The 26,395-nt window shown below is 41.6% G+C and overlaps 2 protein-coding genes across 5 annotated transcripts; one reads left to right on the top strand and one right to left on the bottom strand.

Moving 5' to 3' along the window:
- Window positions 1-611: 611 nt before the first annotated feature.
- On the bottom strand, window positions 612-2,799 carry LOC308119819 (G-protein coupled receptor 35-like). 2 transcript variants are annotated; one of them, XM_080480047.1, is made up of 2 exons: window positions 2,610-2,799; window positions 612-1,922 (listed from the first exon to the last, which is right to left on the bottom strand). In XM_080480047.1, the coding sequence occupies exons 1-2, from the start codon at window positions 2,703-2,705 to the stop codon at window positions 1,059-1,061; spliced, it is 960 nt and encodes a 319-aa protein (XP_080336173.1). In that variant the 5' UTR covers window positions 2,706-2,799; the 3' UTR covers window positions 612-1,058. The 2 variants fall into 2 exon arrangements, with proteins under 2 accessions (XP_080336173.1, XP_080336172.1); XM_080480046.1 differs by lacking the exon at window positions 2,610-2,799 and adding an exon at window positions 2,148-2,602 and having other exon boundaries at window positions 802-1,922.
- A 7,685-nt stretch (window positions 2,800-10,484) lies between these two features.
- On the top strand, window positions 10,485-26,040 carry LOC308121603 (nuclear receptor ROR-beta-like). Of its 3 annotated transcripts, none has more exons than XM_080482920.1 (11): window positions 10,485-11,273; window positions 17,640-17,725; window positions 17,835-17,976; window positions 18,395-18,919; window positions 20,274-20,395; window positions 20,943-21,075; window positions 21,679-21,786; window positions 22,524-22,634; window positions 23,229-23,341; window positions 23,428-23,615; window positions 24,668-26,040. In XM_080482920.1, the coding sequence occupies exons 1-10, from the start codon at window positions 11,267-11,269 to the stop codon at window positions 23,587-23,589; spliced, it is 1,509 nt and encodes a 502-aa protein (XP_080339046.1). In that variant the 5' UTR covers window positions 10,485-11,266; the 3' UTR covers window positions 23,590-23,615; window positions 24,668-26,040. The 3 variants fall into 3 exon arrangements, with proteins under 3 accessions (XP_080339046.1, XP_080339044.1, XP_080339045.1); XM_080482919.1 differs by having other exon boundaries at window positions 10,793-11,273; window positions 23,428-23,627; XM_080482918.1 differs by lacking the exon at window positions 24,668-26,040 and having other exon boundaries at window positions 23,428-24,234.
- The last annotated feature ends 355 nt before the right edge of the window (window positions 26,041-26,395 follow it).

Raw genomic sequence — 26,395 nt, 5'->3', positions numbered from 1 at the left:
TTGCTCAGTGGGCTGCTAAGAAAGCATCCAGGGGCCACACACAGCTCACAGGCCACCAGTTGCAACGACACCTGAAATGGCACTTGTGCATTAGATCAAATTTAAGTAATAAGGTACATTTCAATTCAATTTAAAAAATAATTGTGATTTCATTCACTTAAATAATTTAAATAACTTTAAATTTCATATCCATGCACTGCAGGATACTCAAGCAAATAAATTTTTTTCTAATCATGCCTGAATAATCCTCTTGAGGAAATTCCCTTTTTTCCACATCGACCCCTCCTGTTTCTAGGATGCAGAGATGCAGCCACATTGGGGAACTCGAGGGAGCTGATGGGGGGGTCAAGGGTCTTACTCAGGGACCCACAGTGGTGATCTGTTTGCTGTGGGATTTGAACCTGTGAACTCCCGATCCCAAGTCTGTTTCTCTAATCTAAAATGCCACCATTGTATTGATTCAGTTTACAACATTATACGTTTTGCTCAAATTACTGAAAGAGCAATATTTCATAAAACATCAAATTCAGCAAATATTTTTCAGCCTCATCTATGTGTCTGGACATGCCTGTTTTTCTTTCAAGACACAGGATTAAGAATTATTTTTTATTGTGGATGAAATTTGTGAGAATACTGTAATTCCAAAACTTCAGATTATAAATTGTCAATGCCCACATTAAATGTGACTAGTTTTCATTTATCAAATGATGTTCCAGCTGTCTTATTTGTCTGACACTAAACTTTTCCAAAAAGATGTCATGAAAAGACACAACTTACAAATATAACACGCCAGATCTGATGTAAATGACCCATGAGGCCTTCAGCATTTTTTAATTGTCCAGTGTTTCCAAAACCACAACCCTCATTTGCGATCATACTTTTTTTTTTTTTGAAGATGTCAAGCCAACAAATATTTTTGCCACATCCGGAGTGAGCAAGAAGACTGGAAAATACATGTGAAATCTGCGGAGTACAGCTTTAGTAAACTTGACATTTCTTCTAAAGAAACATGATCACAAATATAGTTTTAAGAGACAAGATTTTCTCAGAGGATTGAGTTATAAATAAAACCCTTTCAACAAAAAGTAATAGCTGACAGAATCAAAGCAGCAGTTTGTGGAGGCGATCCATTCAGAGACAAGTAGATACGTGTGCTCAGGTAAATATGCAGACTTCCAGTTTTCAGGTACGACATTAAAATAATTAACAAGAAAAGCAACATGGATAGGTGTGTAGCAGATGATAAAAACAATCATGTTTGCTGTGACTATGTTGACAATGTTTTTCTTTTTGTCTGCTTGGTCTTCTACCTTAGCCAAGACACAGATGATCCGACTGGAACAAAATATCACAACCAACAATGGAACAGAGAAACCTAGAACCACAAGAAGCACAACAAACTTCAGACTAAGTGGACCATCTTTACATCTATCATAGCACTTCCACAGCCTATCAGGATAGTTTTCCTCTCGGAAAACAACACACATTGTCACCAGAAAAGCCCAGAGGACTAAACACACAGCAAACGCCGTCTTATTCTTCCTCCTCCACAATGTGGACTGCATTGGGAACCTCACAGCCAGGTAACGCTGCACACTGATGGCTGTCAGAGTTCCAATGCTGGCATACATGTTGGTGAAGTGTGTATAAATGAGGAAGGTACACAGGTAGGTGTTTGGCAGGCAGTAGAACGCGTCATAGATCCTGAAGGGGAGGAAGATCACCAAGCAAAAGTCGGCTATGGCCAGGTTCAACATGTAGATGTGCGTGTCTGTCCAGGAGTCCCGTTTGGCGATGAAGGCCCGCAGAGCCGCTGCGTTGACAAGAAAACCCAGGAGAAACACGACGCTGTAACCGGAACCCTGAAGAACTTCCACTGTGCAATTACTGCTGGTGGTGTTCTGGGCCATTCTGAACTTCATCTGTTTGAGAATAAGAAATACAGAGTGTGTCAATACACACACACACACACACACACACACACACACACACACACACACACACACACACACACACACACACACACACACACACACACACACGAATGATTGTAGTAAATGGCAGCTTGCAGCACTAGCTTGATCACTGCTAGACAATCGATGAAATCTGTTGGCCACATCCAGTCATGTGAACAAATCAATGTTTACCTTCAAACGTTCAGCAGCTTCCGTGGTTGAAAAGTCACACATTTGTTTGAGAATAAGACTCTTATCGCAAGAGCTCAACAAGGCTGAGAAACACATAAACGTGTTGCTTGACACACACATGGTAAGTACAAATCAATCTGTATCATTTTTATATGATACTTAAAATGGAACTTGCTTTTCTACCGTCATCAAAGTTACAATGTTGTTCATTATAATCTACGAATAGGCACATTCTGAATCCTGCCCTTCACCTTTCATCATTTAAGCAAACCCTGACCCTTTTATAACCTCCGAAGGGGAGATTGGAGTTGTGGCCCTGCAACAAAATCCGGCGAAATATTGGCTGCAAACAACACTGAAAAACAGAAACTGCAACAAAGTGACGAGTTTCTTACATAGATACACATTTACAGTGTTAAAATTCTGACAAATTTCTACAGCAGAAAGCTTTGGTCTACATACCTCACGCAACAGATTAGACAGGCAACAGGAACAGAATGTCTTTTTTTCAAGATGCATAAAGTCACATTTGCACCACTTCCTGTCTTCCTGGAACATCTGTCTGTAGCTATACGCGTAGTATCGTCTATTTAGACTAGTCAAAATAGTACAGCAACCATAAAACGCAGCCACGTTCCCCTTTCTGGTAACGTCATGTGACTGAAATGTGTCTGTGGCGAAGTGTGCACTTACAGAAATATGTGTTTGGTGGTGAGAGCACAATGCTAAGAGCTCCATTGACAAAGCTAAACTAGAAAAGAACATTTCAAAATATATATTTGTCCTTATGAAAGAGGTGTAATTTACTTGCCAACCTCAACAAACGAAATGGGTCGTTGTTCTGTTGTCATTGCCTGTAAGAGAAGACAAAACAAACTTCAGCAAGAACCAACACACTGAAACATATTTTCCAAGGTTTTACCTGGAAAATGTGTGCCATTGTGTCAGCCTGATTGGGACAATTTTCAATCCGCAAGGTTTTTTCTTTCTTTCTTGTCAAGCAAAACAAGACAGAATGTCTCTGAGGATCTAAAACAGTCACAGACCGACTGGCGTAAACATGCTCATGAAAGAAAAGAGCTTTCTGGATTCAATGAGGGAGATAATAGAAAAAAGACTAAGGAATTATCAAAACTTCCGCAGGGCTTTTTCTCCACCTTCATGTGGCTCTGGTTGACCTGCTTTGTGAGGTATTTTGTCAACAAAGTGTTTCTGCCCAATCATACAAAACACGAAGCCGACACACGAGCCAGCCGAAGTGCCACTGACACGAGCCAGACTTTGGACAATAACCACTGGGGTAATGCTATTTAGTTTTGGGAAAAAAAAAAAAATGGAGTGACACAGTTCTCTATAGAATATTTTTGCTTTGCATTACGGTAAATATGTGCTGCTTTATCTTCGGAGGCCTGATTTTCTGGTCTGCAGCAGAGGGTGTGTGTTTATCGGTGACTAATCTTCAGCGGGTTTTTTATGACGTACATTGTGGACGTGGATCAAATGTAAATCCCAAGTCATATTTAACACTTTGTAATAGGCCGCGTGTGTTATACACATTTAATGACTTCTATAGTCGAGAACTTTTAATGAGCCAAGAGAGGGGAACATTACTACAGGACCAAAATCCAGCAACAAGCACAATCCACTATTTATCAGAAATGCTTGTCCACAGTGATCATGCATTCACTGATGAGATTTAAAAAATAATGCCATTCATAACAAAGCAACAAACACCAAAAAGCGGGATGCTTCCCACAGGTTATATTTTGCCATTAAAGATGAAGACATCCACTCCATAAGCAGGACTGAGAGTATTTCCAATCAGGGAGGCCAAAGAAACTGAGAGTGAACAACAGAGAGAGAGCTTTAAAAAAGAAAAATGTCTGTAAATGTAATCTGGAAAAGGTTTTGGATAGGCTAATGGAACTAATGACAATACATGACGCCAAAACCAATGACCAAACAGAAAGGTTTGGCGTATGATGCTGCCCTTTGACAGGCTCTATCTATTTTAAGTAAGGCGACTTGGTTTCAGGAAAGTTTTACTCTGTGCTTTCAAGAATTGAGTATTTGACTTTGGGATTACAGGATCTTTGAGCTTCAATGTTGACAGAGGAGCAAAACCATCATCGGAGAGAAATGACACTTGGGCTGGGTTGCCATTAACATTGGTTTTAGTGTGAATAGCATATGGTGTTGCAGATGAAGTACCTTAATTAGGTACAAGTATTAAATTCCTTGTTGATTTTTGCAACACATCTCACATATGGTCTGTGAAAATCCGGATTTCTATAAGGGAAACCATGAAAAAAGCAGGAAATCAGATTAGATCAAGTTCATTAGTAATTACACTTATTAATTTCTAGTTATTGCAATTTTCTTGCAGGTTTATTAAAAGCTGCTTCATGCCTCAAAGACATTGTTCTCAGATAAGAAAGGCAGAATTTTAATATTCCACAGGATATGAAAGGATTCAGTATTACGGATGCAGTCTGTTGTTGTCATTAATTTGTTTTAAATCCCCTAAGGCCTCGCCTGTTTTCACAGAGATATTTCCCAAACCTACCCAGATCTGATATGTCTTTGTGGATACATTTGTCTGCTCGTCTCAGACCATCTCTTTTACTTGGCCCGTCTGTCCCTCCCTGAATGCCAGGCTTTCTCCACCAGCTCCCTGTGAATCATTTCTGACTGTATGGTACTGTTTGAAAGTGCCCTTTACACGTCAGTGGAGGCGGCTGGAGGCAGGAGGGGAGCGGGGGTTTCCATAACTCTAACTAGGTCAGTGAGGACACACCCATCTCTCCCCTGGATGCGGCCCTGCTCTCCTCCCTCCTGTCTCCTTCTCTTCACCCCCCCACCCCCCACCCCCACCCCCCCCGCCCCATCCCCTTCCCTTTCTCCCCGCTGTGACGCAATGCAGACTTTCTGCACACCTCCTAAATGTGAAAATCATGGTGCACTCCTCCATTTCACTGAGTGATTTGCACATTTGCATCAAACAAACACGTATCGGCGGAACAAAAACAGCTCGCTCTCAGAGTCAGATGAATCAGCAGGAAACCATGTGGGCCTGTTAATGTGCCAGTGTCAAATGATCTGGGTCCAGCTTTTTTTGTTGTGATTACGGATTACATAAGGCTGAAGTTACATAATGTTTGTGGGGGTTGTCAGTCTGTGATCGGACACTTGCACATTTGGAGGGGCAGTCTAGTGCAGCCACCATGTTATCTGCTTTGGGAGCATACATTAACACACATTCACATACTCCTCAGTGTGTGTGGAAAGACACCGGACGTGACAGAGAATAATCTGAGTTTGTCTGACGCTTATGGATCTCAAAACACACTGAACTGCTTGTTTGTCGTGTGTCTGGGTTGTTGTTGAACTACAGGAGATAAAAACAAACGTACCAAAAAAAACGGAATAAGCATGCAAAAGCGCGAACTCCATGTATTACATAAGTGCATCGTGATATAACACGAAGCCAACACTAGATGTCTCTGTTTCTGCTGGCTGCGCAGGGATGAGTCATCAGAGCGGTTATATATGAATTGAATGACTGAAACTCACAGATGCCTGATTATCACATGTGGTGTTTATCCCAGAAAACAACAATGTGAGGTGAGATTCTGTTTATTGTATGTGCTGAACTGCACCAAAAGCAAGATGCCCAAAAAATCTGTCAGGTTGACAAACTTTGAATAAATTAGAAACCAGACGTATGCTGCACAATAACATGAGCGTTTCATTGTTTTTAGCTGATCATGCTTATATGTATGAGTGTACCAATATTCCCAGACAAGGTCATTTAAGGCAGTTAGAGGTCCAGGGTGAGAATGGATGGAAATGTATGATATTGTGTGAACATGATGAAAGAAACTAGGAGGAAGAAAAAACAATAACATAAGGAGAGTATAGGCGCTAAGTCGTGCCAAGAGGAAGGCACTCAACAGATTTATGTCATCAGGTCAAAGATGGAGAAAACAGCATGATGAGACGTGGAAGGAGGAATAATCAGTCTTCTAAAGAAGAAAAAAAAAAAAAAGAACTAGTAGTGGCTTGGGTGAAAAACAGTTCTTCCCTCTCAATGTGGTCTTATATAATATACAGGCGAATCTCACAGTCAGCCTCCATGTGTGATTGCATGTGTGTGTCAGTGTGTGTCTTTGCCTATGTGTGTGCATTCACACTCACTTGGGTGTAAGTGGGTCAGACTCACATGGTAAAGCACGCTGATTCACACCTGAGATAAACACAGGCTAGTCGTCATGGAAACATCAATTTACTCGACTACTGCGACATCCTTACGGGGCTCAGATATGTATTTGCATCAGATTTCTGTGTTAACGTTGACAAAGGGACAAGCTGCACTTTTTGTGTTTTTTTCCAAGACTCAGGAAAACGTGTAAAGTCCAGATTTATCAGCATATCACCTGATTATGACCAGGTTTGTACTTTAATCAATCCCAACAGGCCTTTGGTTCAATAATATATTACATAAATTAGGGGTTTAGCACCGTGAGTGTGTCAACACCACACAGTCCTCCCTCTAGTCAAGCATCTGTGGGCGTGGATGTTAAACCTGCTTTTGTGCAAAACAAAGAAAAGAAATGTGGAAGGATTGGGGATGGGAAGAAAGGAGCCATTGAGTGACAGGGTGAGACATATGCAGCTGACTTCTGTGCGGACAAGTTTAGACAGCGTAGAAACTCAAGGAGGGAGGTAAATTCATTTGTCCGTGTGTAACCATTCATTTACATATTCAAACAACTATGCAGAACCTGTTCCTTGAAAAGATATGTTATAGGATTCATCTAAGAACAATAATGTTCTGTTTACCAGATGTGTTGTGTTGTGAAGATACAGTACACAGGGGAAATCTTCCTCTTTGTTGTTAAGTAGTTATTATTTGGATATGCCCTTTTCAGAGTCAAAGTCGGCCTTACAGCTCTGAGGATTTGCCTATGCAATGACCTGGGAAACCCAGAAAACACATTTTCAGAGCCTTTATTTTCCACTTTTCTGTGACTACGACATAGTCGCAAGAACCTGGAGTCAGATTTCAAGAATGATTATGGTACCTTTTATTCATGGAATATGCTGATCATCTTTTTTATTTTGTAATACCTCTTTGCATTTAAGCTTTATTTACATTTCATGGCCATGCAGGTGGTAGTAAACAAAATAAAAAATTTTAACAGGGCAATAACTTTTTCAAGAGACTTGTTCATTACAGCTGTGTAACAGAGAGTTATGAAGGTCAATGACAGGACAATAATTTATTTCTGCATTGTTCCCGTGGCGTTTGTAAGCGTGAGTGCAATGCACAGTGTGTACCTTATGGCCCATGATTGAACTTAATCTGCAGGCTTTATCAAGCGCTACAGTTATACATATGAGAAATTCAACGGATAAGGAGAAATTGAGATTGAAAAAGAATAAAATGTGCTGGAGTGTAACAGGAGGTGGAAAGATACAAAATGATATCGAATGAAATGCAGAAGAACTGAGATATGCCAAGGATGTGAAAATGGAGTTGAGTCTGGGAGGATGAGCAGATTGTGACAGGAGAGAGAGCGGTGCTTGGAGTTCATCTGACACACTGACCTAGTGACGCAGCAAAAAGCTCACAGCTCGAGATTACAGCGCCATGGCCGGCGGAAGGGGGGTTGGGTGATTGGGGATTAATGGTGCTGCTGGGGAGAAGAAAACAGGGAGATTAAGGGACTAGGGGAAGTAGGAGTGAGGGATTACAGCCCTGTGGATGGAGCCTAAAATAATCCCAGCAAATTGACTGGTACAGTCAAGCACTAACGTGCATCTATGCGTTTCCGCCTTTTTATGAAAGGTAGCAAGAATTTGTACAAATTACAAAATGAAAGGGTGTGAGGTGGTAAACATATGCTGTAAAAATAAAAAAGAAGTCGGTTGAATTACTCCTGGTAACGTGCAAATGCATGCGAACAATTTACAGTACGCCATGTGAGAGAGCCAGACTGGAATGTATGCAGTCGATTCTGCTAAGGCAGAGAGATTGGCCACGGGGCCCCACTGTAACCATGTGCAGCCAATCAGTTACAGTTGGTCCCTCATTCCTACAAAGGCTCTTTGATGTGAGCGGGGCCTTTAAATTCAGCCCTGGGGAGTCACAAGGCTCCACCAGCTTTGATCTGACTCAGTAGAAACCTTATGCTTTCCCTAACAACACCACTTTCTGCATGAACATTCAGAGAATTGCCATTAACAGCACATTCATGAGTGGGCAAAATAATCTGAATTCAGCTTTTTGCCCAAAATGAATGCAGATAAAGAATGTGGAAGGTAGTCCATATGTATGTTATACACATGCATCAGCATATCACGTATGAAGCAAAAATAATTAAAAAAAAAAGTCGCCTGTGTTACATTTTTTTAATCAGGATTACCCTCCGAAATGGTGTTTTTCCGTCAGTATCAGTTCTGAAAAATTGCTGTTCTATGTTTGGGAAAAGGTTAAAGCGGACATGGACTTTTTGCATCTCTGACTCCTCTGCAGATCTGCTTGTTGTCACACACTCTATGATGCAAATATTCATCCACTCAACGTATCCCTTCTCCCTTCCTCCACAATCTGCTCCCTCATCCTGTTATGCTGCTGCTGGCGTCCTCCCAGATTCTTCCAGCTTCTTGAGCCGTAAGCTCTGCTTTTTCCCTCCGTGCCTGAATCGTCTTTCACCTTCAGTGGGGAACAAAATGTCTGCCATATAAGAGGCCAATGCCCAAGCTCTCCTTCTCCTCTCTTTCTCCCTCTCCCTGCTTCCTCTGCTGTCTAACCGAGCTGCACAGCAGTTACGTAAGAGCTAAGGTCAAAGTGTCACTGCCGTTGTCAGGGGAGACATAGAACAGAGCGGCTTTGGAGAAGATGTGCACAGGAGGAACGAGAGGGAAAAACAGCAGACGCGAGTGAAGAACTGTGCAGACACAGCTTGGATTCAAATATGTGCATGAACAAAAACATCAATCTCATGAATATGATTTATTTTCGGCTGACACAAAGGAGGCATGGATGTGTATGAAAAAAAAAAAGATAAGCGTTGTGGAAAACAAGGAGGTGGTAACGGAAAGGGTTTGCGGAGGGAAAAACAAAAGAATGTGCACACTAAATCCTTCGGTGTGTGCGTCTGTGCGAGTGTGTGGCTGCGTGAGTGTTTGTGTGTGAAAGAAACAAAAAAGGAATCGGTGACTGTAGGTGTTCTGGGCTCAGCTGCTCCACTAACCTACTTTGAGTAATCTCTGCCTTCATGCTGTTTCATAACACTGCTGCCAGAACATTGCATCATAAGGCCACCCGCTACAGCAACGTCACCTCCACCCTCCACCCTCTCCCTCTCCCTCTCCCTTCCCTCTCCCTCTCCCTTGCCCTCTCCATCTCCCTCTCCCTCTCCATCTCCATCTCCGTCTCCCACACCCTCACTCCATCTCCCACCTCATCCCAACACCCACCCAAAGTCTTCATCAGCACCGTCAGTCACACATTGTCCTTGGCGCCCATTTACATCAGAATCTGAAATGCTTTTTATTCATTTCTGAGGATTTATTAAACCCGGAAGGGTGACGTGTCCATTAGAAGCTGGCTCAGAGGCACGTCGTAATAGCACAATATCAAAAATTCACTGCAGATCAGAAGGAGAAAGGCAATTTCTAAATTAAAATTTAGGGAATGTTACAACAGCCTTTCCTTGATGGGTTCTTGCATGACCATTTCAGAAATACAAAACAGGAACCAGGCTTATAAAACATTACAGGGTCACTGGGTGCACACTCCTCCATAACTCATTGGGGAATGTATTGAAAAATGGTGAGCAATCACTGGGAATATATCCAGGAATATTTTCTAGCCTTTTCCACCTAATCCAGATGAACCCACTTGAAGGACAAAGCTCATTTGAGGGCTCAAGTGCAAATAATACTCCTCAGGTTTATAACATCTATTCATCCATATTATTATACTTAAATATACCTATGTGTTTGTTTTCGTTTGGAAGAAATGCTCATGTTCCCGAACCACACAAGTAACATTAAAGGCCACATAAACATACAGTCATGGGAATTTAGAGGAATTCCACAGATAGTGTATTCCTTTATTCATGATGTGGAGTGTGAGATTCTGAAAGCAGTGAAAAAGTCGATAAAAATCATTGTGCTTAGTGCACTTAATGCTCTCTTGAAGAGAGGGAAGAGAGGCTTCTCAAAAGGACGAGTTTGTCAGACAAAACCTGCAAGAAATCTACTTAGACAGGTGGCATGAGCGCTCAAACTGGACTTATGTAACCTATTTGTTGATGCAAGTTGGGTACATATTCGAAGTACACTTTGCTGATGAAACTTAAAACCTGTTTGTTTGCTTTTGTTTGCTTTCTTCTTCTTCTTCTTCTATACCTCAAAACACCTATTTAGACACAATTAATTGATGCCATGTCTTTATGTTGAAAAAGAGCTTCGTAACACAGAACTATCTGCGAGGTTTAATTACAGTCGTCTTTCTCAGACTTTACTATGCGGCGCAGTGAAGCGCGGCTCGGTATTTAGTCAATCATTCGCCCAAGCCACCTTAAACTCGCTCGCGCGTGCGCGCCCCCGCGAGCGCTGCGAGAGGAGCTGTCGGCTGTGAGATCATGTGAGAGTCCATGCTTGGAGAAAGTAGGTTAGCAGGGTAGACTGAGAGGAAAGCAGGCGGAGAGTCACAGAGAAGAAGAAGAAGGGGGGGTCCGGACACCAGTCTTGCATCGTGGGACCATTTCTGTCAAAAAAAAAAAAAAAAAAAAAGGAAAGAAAAGTTGAGCCAATCTATTCGCCAGTGCGTCGACAAGATTACGATGTCAGCTAAAGCGACTTTTTCCACTCTTTTATTTTGCTCGGACTTGATCGAGCGATAAACAAAAAGAGTTTCGGGTAGTTTTTTTTCCCCCCTTCTTTTTTCAGCGATTTGCGAAAGCCGACTAGCACCGGGACTAAGTTAATATTTACAGAGCCAATTTACTTTGGCTCCACGGCGTCATTCTCTCCGGTCTTGTCACCTCCAGTGACCACATGTAGTCCAGTCCTTATCGACCTGCACGACAAAAGGAAACACCAAAATGAGAGGTAAGTTCTTTTTTTCTCCCCATTATTTTAAAATGAATGCGTGCATGTTGAGATGAACTTGGTTAAGGATCACCGTTGCGGTTTGACGCCAGTCGGATCAGCCACATGCGTGCGCGTTGGGAGTTCAGTGCGCCTGATTCCCTCTCTGTGCGCAATAATCCCTCATAGCTGCACATACAGACCCCGAAGCTTCACGCAAAACGCTATAGCTCAACATGCAACCACTAAACAGCGGTTTGCGAGGTGCTTTCTACTATTATGTAACTGCACGAAGACTGTTTTTTGTCTTCTTCTTTTTTTTAAATCATCGTTTAAGTCTTCTTCTAAAATGAGACCAACCTTTCAATGGCACACATGCGTAATTACGCATGATGAGTCCTGGCGCTGCTAAATGTGTCTGTTTTTGAAGAAATGTACGGTAATCGCACCTGGTAATCCGGCAAATTTTGCCAAGAGGAACCATGTTAAGAGTTATGCAACCAGGAGAGGGAGGGGCGCTGGTGGGGGTTGTTGTTAACCAAAACTACAATTATGTAATCGAGTCGTTATCTGATCTTAACGAGATGCTTATTCGGTGAAAATGTGAATCTTTTGCAGATTACTTACATTCTTTTTAAATCGTAATAAATATATCATTGACTTGTTATTTTTTTTATAGATTTAGTATTCATATACTTTTTTAATATCCATTTTTGAAAAATACATTTCCCCGAGGAGTTTTGGGAATAGTTTATTTAGATAAAAGGCTTTACATGATGATTTGGAGTAATGTTTGCGTACTTGCGCTGTTGTTGTGATGTGGTGGCGGTGCCAGCATGGTCGACTGTGTGAGTGTACAGAGGGAGACGAGCCTGGCTGTTCCACTGACCCAGTTATGTCACCCAACATTATACAGCATTCACAGCGGAGGGAGGGGGAATGGCTGTGGGAAGCGTCGTGCCGCCGGACGTGCAGCACCATGTGCGGTTACATATTAGCAGAGGCAGTCAGCCTTCGACGTGTCTCTGCCTGACGCGGGCTGAACTTGAACTTGACCGATGGGGCAATAAGGTTTTCACAATGATTAACTGACGCTGTGTGCACTCGGTGAAAAACCAAAGATAGTCATTCATTCATTCCCCCAGACAAATTAGAGCCTCAAAATTTAAGTTCTAAATGTGCAGATGTGCAATCACATTAATTAGAAAATACCTATTTAAAACAACAACAGATCTACATCCAACAATTTAGTTTCCTATTTATAGACCACATTAAATAGTTTTACTGCATACTTACAAGTAGTACTCAGATTTTTTAAAAATGTATATTTTGATGCAATTCTGAATCAATATTTTGCCTTTTTGTTGTGCAGTAGATAACTTTTTATCTGTAGAGGGGAAACAATGATTTTTCTAACTGGTGGAGGGAAGAGGTGAGCGAGAGGGAGGGAAGGAGGAAGAAGCATAAGGGCCCCTGGTGGAGGGAGGTTCCCCTTTTAGCAGGATATCCATATGTAAACAAATGTCGGCCCTTACTTAGTTTTGCAGTATTGAAAATGTAGGTTAGACACACAACCTGTTGCTCCCTGATTGAAAAAGCACGTCAGCAGTTTTTATCTCAGATTGAGCGTGCTTGCACATGTTTGCACCCACAATCATTTTTAGTCATTCTACCAGTTTTGGCATGAAGACAGACTTTTTTTTTTCTCGAGCCCCTGATACGGCTGGTTATCTAACACTTCCTTTGATTGTGCTGCAGATAGAAGAGAGTGCACTTCTACATGTAGACACAGAGAAAGATCTCATGACTCGTGTCACACTCTGACAACACGTACAGGAGTCCTACGAAATTCTTGGCTCTGTTCTAATCGCCCCTCTTTGGGCCTCAGCTGGGCCTCCAGTGGTATTTACATCTTTTGAAATAGAGCTCACTGCACCAGCAGCCATACAGTAAGACTGTATGTGAGTGATGAGAACTGCTGAGTTGTATTGTTCTTTGAAGGCATATCATCATGAAAGTAAAAACAAAAACAGAAAAAAAACTTGACGACTGTATTTTAAAGATGGCAGTGCTGCTAGGTGTCATAAGTAAGCTCGCTTTCCGCCTGCATTTGAGCTCAGGGTGCGAAAGCAAACATGATTTTAGTTTCATATCAAATCGTAATAATGTATTTTTCTTGATAAGGCTGAGCCTAGGCCTTATGCAAAAGAATTTAATATCCTTCCATGATTTGCTTACCGGTGGTACGATTTCACAAAGCAAAGCCCGACACAGCCAGCCACAAGTGGTTGTTGTGATACAGTTTTGTGTTACGCTGTAAGACTACACCTCACACTGTACGGCATTACACAGCAAGCGCTTCACTGTTGGAAATATGTCCGAAACTCAAGCTCAAGGCCCCTTCTTCCTGTTGAGTGTGGTATCTCTTTTTTTTTTTTGAGTAGGTAGTGAAAAAAGAAACTGGCTTCTGTACAGTTTGTCACTGGAGGGCAATAAGCATTGCTTATGTTAACGTGGCCTTCATAATAAGGATGCAAGAACAAAGTCTGCTCATTTTGAAACCGGCTTTAAGAGTGTGAAGTATGTTAAAGCCTATATGGACTTACATAATTACATGTATATAGTGTAATGTACAGGGTTTCTTTTCTTTTTTTTTCTGTGTTATGCAATGACACACTGACACACTATCTGTTTGGCACACTAGTCAGGGGACTCCAGTTTAAGAATTACTGGCTGCCGTTCCTCAGAAGAGACAGATAAGCCAACGGTTGGAGGCACAAAGTCAGTGATTTTTCTCTGCCTCTGCCTACCCCACCCCTACTGAATTAGCCTTTGTAGAGATAACAATGTTACACATTTGGCTGGCTGATAAACACTTAGAGGCCAACATGTTTGCCTTCACCGTTAAAGTGTGCTTTCCCAGTTTATTTTGTGAAAAGGTTTGTGTGTGCTATAGATAATAAAGCTGCCCTATAGAACTCAAACACCTGCCTCACTCAAACATCCTTCTTTGCTTGCCACTTCTCCTCATTTATTGCATTTTACTTTGGTTAATGTGTCATTGGGTTATAAATGGAGTGCATGTAGGCCTTGTGCATTATGTTTGCTAAAAGCATACTTGGTTTTTCAAGACAAAATGCTACAGATTAGTGTGTCAGGATGGCTTAACAATGATATTAAGGCTTGATCAAGGTTTTAGTGTCAGTGTGGCAACTGTTTTTGTGTGTCTATCTGCGCTGCCGATAGGTGGCTGCGCTTTCATTGGCACATCTGAAGAGATTGGCCAGTTTATTGATTAAATCAATTAGTAACTAAAGCCAATTTGGAGACAGATAAAGGCAGAAGCTATGTTGATCCTAGTGTCTCAATAGTGTTTATATAGTCTTGCCTTATATAATGACAAGCACAATACAGTTTTAGTGTTGGACAGCTCAAAGGTTTTTCAATGTATGTTTATCAGCCAAAAAACCTTGACCAAAGAGTATCTGCTGGTTCCAAAGATGTATTTTGTTCATGTATATTTTCTTTAGTTTGCTAAAATCCTTGCACTTTGAATGCAGTTGACTTAGCATTTCATGAACAAGACAGCGATAAAACAAAGGGCTGTTTATCTGTCAGTGTGACTGTTTGTGCCTAGACATCGGCCGAGGGTCAGAGAAGAAGGCTGGACAAGACTGAGAAAGTATGTTATGTGTGGTTGTACAACAGGATGGCTGGGCATCTGGGTAATTCTGGCTCTCAGCACAGGACAAGAATAGCATTGGCTGCAGCAGAAGCTCAGTGTCAAAGATTGGGCAGAACGGTGGGGGCCGAATGGCTGGCATTCAAGTTCAAAGTTGGCATTCCTTTGGTGGATGGTAGCCAGATACAGTGTGGGTCATTACTGACATACTGAATGTGGTCTTTCTGATAATAAAACAGCACAGAGAGGCTTCAATTAGTCTGCACAGAAATAGACTCATGGGAAATCAGGGAGACTCTGTGTTGCGTGTTGGATGAATTAATACATGCGCGGCGTGTTATTGTTTCCATCTTGCTTAAATTTACAGTTATGTAACATTGCTGATTTTTGCCATGCAAGCTAAAGGCTTTCAGGGAAACTTTGCATAGGGAAAACCTAAGCCCTACGCCGCTCCACCTTAAACCTGGTCTACAGAGAGCAGGGATAGCGCCTGCCTCCCTCCTCCCTCTCCCCCTGCAGTGGGAAAGTGTGTCAGTAGGACAGAATGTCCACATGGGCTGACAGGCTACAGCAGCCGAGTGACGGATGACTCAGCCAATAACAAGAAGGCTGCGAACGTTGTCAGCCAGTGGGAAAGGGAGACTCTGAAGAGGGTGGGGTGTCAACGTTGCTAGAGTGAGCCTGTGCTGAATGAGTGTTGTGAGGAATGCTCTCAGACAAGAGTTATATAATCGAACGAGAAGGGAGGGGTGGAGGGGAACCTGAGAGAAAGAGAGGAAGGGAGGGAGGGAGAAGGAGGAGGAGGGAGATATTTTTCCATTGCATGTCTGCAGCTGCCATGATCAGTTGGAGTATTTTAGTCAACAGTTTTAGAAGCGAGACAGTCCACTGTGTCATTAGACAGAAAAAGAGGTGGAAAGTTGTGGTTTCCAGTACCTAAGAGTGCAACAATTCCTTTTCAATCCTTAAGTGCTTTTCCGTACTGCATCTGCTGGTACAAAATAGTTTGTTTTTTTTTTTTTTTTTTAATCAGGACAGCATAAACATAAATCCTGTATGTTGGCTTAATGGCTACAAGATGGGCTTGAGACTCAGGGTTGGCATTTGAATCTCACTGCCTAGAGGTCACTACGGTGGGTCCCTGAGCAAAGCCCTTAATCCTAGAAAGCTCTCCCTGCACTGCAGATCGGCTGCCCACTGCTGCTGGAGATGGATTAAATGCAGAGAACAAATTTGCTGTACTGCCGTGTGTGTCACAATGATTCGTATTCTTCAAGTATCTTATGATAAAGTTGTTTTTGTTTTTAGCTTGAACAAGAAAGAAGGAGCCTTTGTGTACGTGTCATGTGACTCCCTATCTGTTTGTGTACTCTGTTCCCTAGTGGGGGCCACCTTCAGGGTGCACACTTACACAGTTTATAGCAAGTTTGCTTCTCCTGTACTGTGTGTACTCTATGTAGTCCACCGCAGTTGAAAAAAGTAAAGAGAGGCAGTAAGTTCAGGACACATTCTTAAATCTTTTGCACCATTTAATGGAGATATTACAGTAGATGTATATTTTCTTATGATGTGGTACTCTGTTGTAGCTTATTGCATGTTTTCACTATTTCTTAGTAAGATAATAAATACAAAGAAAATCCAACAGTCTGTAAAAGTTTCCTGGCATTTGCAGTAACTAAAAGATTATTTCTTGCCAGCATTACTCTGAAATGAGCGCCTCAACTTCTCAATAAGACATTTTTTAAAGCAGAAGGTCTGATGACAGGCTTGCAGATTGTACTTCAAACTCAGGAGAGGGGGTTGATAAATATGTCTGAACATCGTGACCAAAAAAACTGATTGCCAAGGCTTCTTGAATAAGACAGCCAGTGCTCAATGCTGAAGACCTTCTCCATCAAAAAGAAATTGCGAGCCTCGCAGCTGCATTTTGTATCAGCAGAGGCAGGAGATGACCTTCTAATAGAGCAGAGAGTACACACAGTTATGGCAGTCGCACTGTGACAAGATAAAAGCATGTGGATGACCTTTTCAGGATCTGTAGAAGATACAAAGGACCCGATTTCTTCTGAGGTTAATACCTGTGGAAAAGCATGATAGCACAACAAAATGGTCAGCAAAACAGTGTCAAAGAGAGGGACAAACACTTCACCATATTAGCGGCTGCTTTGTGTTACAGTGATGGAAAATTTTTCAAGGTTTGATTGTAACAAGCTGAAATAGCCTGGACTAAAAAGGATTTCAGTTTTTGTAGCAAACAGGAAGTTCCACTTTGCTCAAAACCAAATAAACTAGAGATAACTAAAGGGAAATTCAATTTTGTAGTTGTGGAGTATTTGTATGCTCTTAGGAAAAAACACAACAAGTCTAAGGGCTTCAAAGACATGAAAAGTATAAAATGATTATACTTGAGGAGAGCAGGGACCACTTGGAGGAGTCAAAATGCAAATCAAGGAAGGTTCAAAACAAAATTGTTGTTTGGACCCCAGATGTCTCAAAGATATTTAATACAGAGAAACGCTTCTGTAAACAAGGATATGGCTAAATAAACAATATCCAGTGATGTGTTTGCTCTTGGATATTAAACATTTGAAGCATCTTTGGCAGCAGTACATAGTATGGTTGAATATTGTCAGCTTCACTGTCTAATCAGAAGTCTGTCATCACTTATCATTTTTTTCACTCCTCTTTTCATTATTTTCCTGCAGCTCAAATCGAGGTCATCCCCTGTAAGATCTGTGGGGACAAGTCCTCAGGAATCCACTATGGAGTCATCACCTGCGAAGGCTGCAAGGTGAGCAGGAAGAGAGAGCCAAGGAGGTTACCAAAAGTCCATTTTAATCACTGCTTCTGAAGTTTCCGTATCATTTACAGTGTATGTACGTGTGTGTTTGTGTGTCTAGGGCTTCTTCCGCCGCAGCCAGCAGAACAACGCCATGTACTCTTGTTCCCGTCAGAGGAACTGCCTGATCGACCGCACTAACCGTAACCGCTGCCAGCACTGCCGCCTGCAGAAGTGTCTGGCTTTGGGCATGAGCCGAGATGGTAAGCTCAAGCAGAACAGGCCTCTTGACAAACTTCCCTGTCCATGACACTGATTAGTCAAATTTAAATTTACTGACAGCTCAAGCTGTGCATGCCTTTAAATTTAAAGCTGATGCAAAGAGAATTTCAATCCTGACACAGTAATGTTCCACATGAACTGCTGTAAAAGAGCTTTACACTTCTTCCAAAAACAAGCCCAGTATATAACCTGATAAAGTGATGCACTGCCTTCATCCAACCCTTGTATAGAGACTAGGAGATACAGTACTCGTGGACTGGGTGGGAGAGAGATTGTATGTGAGCTAGATGTGTTTTAAAGTTAGAGTTATCAAAGAACTTCTGCACACAGATGTTGGCTGAGCTAAAAAACAAAAAAAAAATATTTAAAAGTGAAAAAATTTTATTTTTCTTCTTTCAGCGGTGAAGTTTGGACGTATGTCCAAGAAGCAGCGTGACAGCCTTTATGCCGAGGTTCAAAAGCACCAGAAGTCACAAGAGTGTGTCAGCTCCGGAGGCGGTGGCTCGACCACTCTGTCTTTACCCAGGGAGGATGGAGTCTGTGGAGGTGGCGCAGAGGATGGAGAAGAGGGACTGAGCAGGTCCTACAGCAGCGGGGGCTCCAGTTCCACTCTGAGTGACCTGGATGACATTGCAGCGTTGCCCGACCTGTTCGACCTGCCACTGACCCCCGAGGAAGCCAGCGAGTACTGCAGCCTGGAGCTGCTCGGCGGTGGAGGATCCAGCACGGGGAACACCTCCAACTCATCGTCCTCTTCCTCTTCGTCTTCATCCCCGTCCAATCAGAATTCACCGCAGCAGACCATGCTGGACGTGGCAGACACTAACGACATCCAGCTACTGCATACACACTCTCACACACTGCTGGGACACACACACTCACTGCTGGACCATCTGCCTGATGACTGCTCAATAACAGACCTTGGTGAGTAGTGAAAATGAAGGAAATGTTGTTAAGTAAAGCTGAAATGTCTGCCTTTGAGCACCTATATGAAGAAAAAAAACAAAACCTCGACTTTGTTGACTTTATCTCTGCACTCTATGTTTTGATATATCAATCCAAGCGTTTGATGTTAAATTCCTGCTGCAAGCCCCTTTTTTTCAATATTAAGACTTTTTCCCAGCCGTTTCACATTACCGCAGAGGTTTTGGAGCAACAACACAATTCACTCCTCACAGCTGGATGCAGCATGTTAGATGATGCATTTGTCCCATGAGCAAGGAGATGCTTTGTCATCTCCAGTAACACAGATGGACAAGGGGAACTCATGCTGTAACCACTCCGACAGGCAGGAGCAGACCAATTAAAAAAAATAAATCATGGCTCAGGGCAAATTGCAATGTTCACCCGAACATGTTCACAGTCCCTCTAATTGAGGAGCAAAAGGGTGATGCAAAGGAGGAGTAATAGATAATAACTACTTCAACAAGAAAACATTTCAGAATATAAAATGAGACCATTGCATTAGTTGTTATTGGACGGCTGTGCTTTACTGTCCTATATAATGGGAGAAAACCATAACGAAAGCCTTTATTTGAGAATTGACTGTGTATTTTTAGCATTGGTTACCATGAAATTGACTTGAAAGTGAAAAGTCTGAAATAAAATATGTGCAATAGGGACAGATATTTGAAAAAATCAGAAAAGTGATTTGAGATGAACAATTGACGAAGGCCAAGGACATGACAAAATGACAAAATATTCAAAGTGATACATGACAGGGACAAGAGGACAAAGATGATATTATATGGGCAAAAGCAACAGGCACGAAGCCATATGAAACAGACAGAGGATTTATAGCGATATGAAAATGACTCTTTAAAAGGAGAGCAAATCACAACGCTATAGTGGTATTTTGCAATAGCATCTGCAGACAGTGAGGTGGATACATTCCTATTTTATTTTACAGTTGCTTACGATAAACTGCACAAAGCTGTGAATGAGGCCCTGGGGACTTTTAACGTAAGCGATGGTTAAATTCTGTGACGGGTTTAAATTAATTACGGGGAGGGTAGAAAAATGATAACAGCTGCTGGAGTAAGGTGACTAAATAGGCTATTAGCACTTTATCTTTTCAGGGACGTCCCTGGTAAGCAAACTGACAGCACGGTGCAACGCAGCCAGTAATTTAAGGTCGCCCTTCTGTGATCAGAGGACGTACAAACAGCACCACTGATGGGCTTTACCACTCTCTCTTTCCAAAACAAAAAAACAGCAAATTGACAGAAAAAAGCAGAGTCAGACAATGCTGATGTTTTGTTTTGTTTTGTTTTTACAGAACACATCACTCAGAGTATTGTAAAGTCTCACTTGGAGACGTGTCAGTACAGCGCTGACGAGATGAAGAGATTCACCTGGGCACAGTACACACCCGAGGAAACGCGGGCTTTCCAAAACAAGGTACACAAAGTGGTTTTTCTACGCAAATTTTAAATGATCTCCTTTGTCAGGAATTCCTATGTAAAGAGCATAAAAAACATGAATTTAATTATTCATTTGTTGTGTAGTCATCAGTGTAACAGCCTCATAGTAAGCTGCACTCATTATTTCATTTTTACTATAGCCATGGCAACTGTGAGCTATTAACATCAATTTCACATAATGCAACTGTGCAGTGGACTGCTCCTCATGTAATTCCATTTAACTATAGCTTTTGTCTAGCTCCTTCTTTCCCTCTTGTCTTCTGCAGTCACATACAGTACATTGCGCTCGAATTCCTAACTTGCGTTAATATTCAAATTTCTTTACAGCTCCTTATCAGCCTCTTTATGTTGTTAGGTGTGGCTGCTTATATTCATTTTGATGTGGTCATATTTGGTTAGTCTCACAAATGAAGTAGGTCATCATGTTCTACTTATGAAAGTGACATTGTTTCGTGCAACGTATTGTTGTACCGTGTGACATAAGTCGACTGAAACTCACGTCCTGTTCTGCGTCATTTTTTCAGTCTGCGGAGTGGATGTGGCAGCAGTGTGCGCATCACATCACCAACGCCATTCAGTACGTGGTGGAGTTTGCCAAACGTATCGCAGGCTTTATGGACCTGTGCCAGAACGACCAGATCATATTGTTGAAAGCAGGTCAGTGCACAGTCCAAAATGACAAAAAAAAAAAAATGCAATCCAAGACTTTGAATTCTGCCAAAAATCTTTTGAGGTGAAATCTTGCTGACTTTAGCTCCCACCCTTGTGCTTCTGTCTCCAACCTTCTACCTTTTGTTTTGTTTGTTTTGTTTTGTTAACCATCTGTTGTTTGGAATAAATGACACACACCGTTTTTGAACAATGGGGAAAATAACATGCTTCTTGAAACAAAATTATTCATTCATTCATTCATTCATTCATTCATTCATTCATTCATTCATTTATTTATTCATTTATTTATTTATTATATGCTGAACACCTATATTTGTAATTATGACATACAATGCATGTATTTGACAATGCATTTACATTCTGTAAATGTTGTGAACTTATAATTGTCAAAAATATGTTGTGCACCAATCCGGATCAAAATTATTTACATTTTGTGTATGTTGTGTGCATGTTGGAGTATCTTGGACCTTTCCTACCCTCCCCTCCACCCCCCCCCCCACCCCCCCCCCCCCCCCCCCCCCATCCCGCCTCTTTCTCCATTTCTGGACGCCTCCATGTCTTTTCCTTCGTCTGTCGCTACGTTTTTAGGATGTCTTGAGGTCCTACTTATCCGCATGTGTCGAGCTTTCAACAGCAACAACAACACCATCTTCTTCAATGGAAAGTTCGCCTCGGCTCAGTTCTTCAAAGCGCTTGGTGAGGATTGAATGAAAATGCAGCCGTGTATGCCGTAACACATTTACATGATCGACAGCCTCACGCTCTCACGCAGTTTAATTTGTATACCATGTGTAAGCTCGATAGATTGAATGCCTCTATAATATCATTAATGCATTTTAAATGACCACATTAATTAATGTGTTATTCATTTTGTATATATTTGAAATGACATATGCTCTAAAGTAAATGTTGACAGTTGCTTCATTATTGAAGTTCTCTGTCTGTGGCTGTTCTTTCACAAAAGAAATAGCCACAAAGAGAAGTCAATGAAAGCCTCCAGCTGGATGTTGCTTTCCAATTTCGGCCTCTTTTTGCGTTTTTAGCACTTCACTAACGATGCAACAATGCACTCTAATGGAAAACCTAAAGAGAGATTCAATTAAACGCAGCAGTAGACAGAATTCTAAGGCCATTTAAGGAAATATTCCCCAAGGTGCCTAATTTCTAAAGATGTATTATGACAGTCAACGCAGTTGCAGTTTTCTGTTTATTTGTTTGACATGTGGATAATTTGACTGCAGAGGGTCAGACAGACAGCAGTGATTTAATTTACTGTGATGGATAATGCAGTTTTCATCGTGGGTACAAACAGAGTCTGTGCTTTTACAAAATCAGTCCTCCCTGGCATGTCTTACTTAAGTGAATCAATCAGACCTTTCTATCAAAGCTTTATTCTCTGCAAAGAATTTACCAAATGCTATGTGTTTGTTTAGGTTGTGATGACCTGGTTAGTGCAGTGTGTGACCTGGGAAAAGGACTGTGCCGTCTACAGCTGTCTGATGAGGAGATAGCCCTGTTCAGCGCCGCCGTCCTTCTATCGCCTGGTGATTATTTTACTTCTTTGTCTCTTTTCTCTCCCTCAAAGACTATTGAAGACCATCCTTAGCATGCATAGAAGAAATAACATAGTGTGCTGCAGACATCACACATATTCCTTTCTCCTGCAGATTATTTCACTAACTTTAGATTTTGCATCTTGTATTACTCAGTTTGCTTATTTTGTTTGTATTTTTGATAATGCATGCACATCAGCCTGTATTTGGAGAAATTCCTAAAACTCAAATAATACTTCTAAAATTAAAGACTGATTCTGCGCATTGCCTTCAAAGCCTAGCTGCTCCACCTGGTACACTTACACAATCTATTGTGACATAAAATAGGTCTTTCATACCTGCACCATAACTGAACAAATACAGATGAAAAAGTTAGAACTTAAAAATGAACGTGTACGTAAACGCTTCTGATGGTTGACACGGCTGAGCTGTTAAACTCATTCAAATTCCAATGCACAAGAGGATCTTGGGAAGTGGCTGGTGAGGTTTTTAGATACTTTAATTGACAGCAAGGAATTGAAAGCGAGTTAGGGCGTAACAAACTAGGGAGCCTCCATACTGAGAAGTCAATATCTTTTCCTGCAGATCGACCCTGGCTCACAGAAGGCCAAAAGGTCCAGAAACTCCAGGAAAAGGTCTACCTTGCCCTACAGCACAGTCTGCACCAGAATGGCGAATCTGATGAGAAACTGGACAAGGTAAACACCAGCGATCACGACTCTTTTGTTTACACAAACGCGTACGCGTTCACATATTCACCTCTGCCTGCCTTCTGTGCCCACAGATGGTGTCCAAGCTGCCCATAATGAAGTCCATCTGTAACCTCCACATTGACAAACTGGAGTTTTTCCGTTTGGTCCACCCTGAGACCGCTTACAGTTTCCCACCGCTGTACCGGGAGGTGTTTGGCAGCGAGTTGTCTCTGCCGGACTCCACAGTCAGCTAGATGGACAGAGAAGATGGATGGAGAGAGTGAGTTAGGAGGTAGGGAAGCAAAAGGAGAGACCGAGAAGGATAGAGATGTTGAAGCTTAACAACCAGCAGTGATGCGACAATCCAGGACTTTAAATACTCCGTCTCCCATGATCCCAAAGTAGTCCTCCACTTTCCCAGCAGGCAAAAGCACCTTACACTACAGACCGCACATGCTCATGGTCCTTTGCATATTGTAGCATTAACAACAAGCGTATGGGCCTCCAAATAATATCACAGCAGCCCGCATAGCATGTAACAGCTCAAAGCTCTAACACTTGTTAATTATCTGATCCTCTTTGGATCACCCAACCAGTTTATGAATGTACCTCATACAAAGCACCAGTGCACAAGCAAGAACCCAACAACAGTGAATGTACAACCCTGCCACTCGTAGACACCTAGAATTGGAATGAAGTAGTGTTGATCAGCAGGTCTCACTATTACTACACCGTTTAGTCAATATTTCTCTCTGCATTTGTGCTACCATATCATGCTATGATACGCATGTGTGTTCATACAGATTCTATCCCTGTACTGACCATCACCTCGGGACCAAGATCATGAGTCAGGGTATTTTCTGATATTTAAAAAAAAAAAAAAAAAAAAAAAAAAAGAATGATATGACACACAGTATAGACTGTACTCATCAGTCAAGATTAAAATACAGTTTCACAGACATTTAGACAGTGTTCGGTGCTGCCTTTTTTTGTAGGCTCTTGTAATGCAATGAGAAACCTCAGTCCCACACACCCCTTTCCTTGTAAATGCCACTTAGAGACAGGACAAGATGAAATTATCTTTAATTTATATACACATTTATAAACAAATATTTTAAATAAGAATGTAAATAGATGACTATATAAGTATATGGTGAGAGAGTTGGAATGTGTGTGTTCAGTTCAGAGCGAAACAAAGCGAAAGGTGGTTTGATGAGAGAGGAGAGACAAAAGATGGATTCTTGAGGAAAGCTCATGTTTGGACTCAATTCCTTTTTTTTTTTTTTTTTTTTTTTTTTTTTTTTTTGTGGACGATTCTTCCTCTTTTGACAGTACTCTCAGGTTTTCGTGGCAACAGCCCCGTCTTGCCCCTACAGCAATGGCACGGCCATGTGACGCAAGCGATGGGGTGGACACTTGTTGCAGATGTGGCACAGCAGGGGAGGCAGTGTACTCCAACAAAGGCAAAAAAGAAGAAAAGGAGAAAAAAAAAGACATTGCCTTTCATTACAAACTGTCAGATTTCAGTCTGCACTGTTGCTGCTCTCCCCTGCCTAAAGAGACAAGAGGACAAAAAGGACACTAAAGAAAAGAGAAAGTCAGGCAGATGATCGCTTTGAGGACTGTATGATGAGCGGGGACTCTCGGCGTTTCCACACTTGTTTCTAACCAGCAGCCAGTACAATAGGTGTACTATAGCAGTTTTTCTTTCACTCATCTTATATTCAGTTGGGCAAATGCCGGGATGACGATGGTCCATAATATGTATCATAAACCCTTTTTGCTGGTTGGGGCAACTGTATTATTTTGTACATTTGCTGTTCTCGCTCCTTTAGTCCCAAACCCAACACATGTCCAAAAATCAAGCACTTATACTTTCCTCTTCCTCACTGGGCACTAGTCTAAGGCCAGACAGAGCTACCAGCTGCCCCCCTGAGTTGGGCTTTAATGCCAGTAAGACTTCAAACCAATCTGTTTCGCTGTGTTCATTTCATATCTGTCAGACAAGGTCATTCATAGCTGTTTACATTTCCCATGTGCATACATAACAGTTTGTGAACGACGGGATGACGGTGATGATAAATGTCTTACTTGGGGTGCTGTGAAGTTCTCGAGCAGAGTCTGAGGACCTGCTGCCTGCTGCTCAGGGAGCTAGCTGTGATCTCCTGTCCCTTTATTACCGGTGTCGTCTTTTAGCCTTGTACTCCTCACACTTTTGCACCTAAGATGAGACCCATAACCATAATCACTGTGGACGTAAGTTCTATTTTTGTGAATGTTACTCACAAAGTGTCAAACCCCTTCCCGTTTGTCCTAATATTGTAACAATAAATTTTAAGATTCATAGGAGTTAAAAGAAGATCAGTTAGACTTAAAGATGAATTTCATTATCGGGGTTTAATGTTTCTTTTGCTGTGATTTTCATTTATTTCTCAGTCTTTTATCCACTTTTTTTTTTTTTTTCTTTTACGTGTCTCCACTTCTTGTCTTGTAAAGTCAGTGATCTATTTTTTTTAATTGAGAAAGATTAGGACAACTACAAACAGAAATAGTTTGTCTCCCTTCTCTTTCCCTGTATGACAAAATGTACAAGAGGTATATTACTAGTCCAAGAGTAACTGAGTCACACAGCTCGATATATATTGTCCAATGGGATACATTATATGTTGTTTTAAGAATGTAATAAATGGTTTCATTTTCTTTTGAAATGGTGACTTGCGTCTTATTTGAAATGTGCTTTTTTTAAACCTTATATTCATTATTGCAGGCTGCATGGTGGGTAGTCGGCTGCATGTGTGTGTGGCTTTTCTACCGTTCCTCGGTACAGGTTAATTGGAGACTCTAGAATTGCTTGCAGTTGTGGATATATGTGTGTGAAATTGTCCTGTGTTGGTCGGGCGACCTGTCCGGTGTGCACACTGCCTTTACACGCAATCACCTGGGAGATTACACTTCTTCAAAATAGTATGTTGTTCGTGGCATCAATGCCAACACCATCACAACTTCCTCTTTGTATCATATTAACTGTTTCCCAATTATTGCTTAGGAAGAGCAAAATAG

This window comes from Lipophrys pholis, assembly GCF_963383615.2.
Source record: "Lipophrys pholis genome assembly, chromosome: 1".
NCBI classification, from domain to species: Eukaryota; Metazoa; Chordata; class Actinopteri; order Blenniiformes; family Blenniidae; genus Lipophrys; species Lipophrys pholis.
The sequence above is the reverse complement of the archived record's forward strand: the minus strand, read 5'-3'. Positions and strand labels throughout refer to the sequence as shown.

Excerpts from the sequence above, each read along its gene's own strand:
- LOC308119819 (XM_080480046.1), bottom strand. The coding sequence starts at position 2,267 with ATGTGTGTGTCAAGCAACACGTTTATGTGTTTCTCAGCCTTGTTGAGC. Across the intron at positions 1,923-2,147 it reads AAGCTGCTGAACGTTTGAAG|ATGAAGTTCAGAATGGCCCA; the intron begins GTAAACATTGAT and ends ATTCTCAAACAG.
- LOC308121603 (XM_080482920.1), top strand. Across the intron at positions 21,076-21,678 it reads GATCATATTGTTGAAAGCAG|GATGTCTTGAGGTCCTACTT; the intron begins GTCAGTGCACAG and ends CTACGTTTTTAG. Across the intron at positions 22,635-23,228 it reads CGCCGTCCTTCTATCGCCTG|ATCGACCCTGGCTCACAGAA; the intron begins GTGATTATTTTA and ends CTTTTCCTGCAG.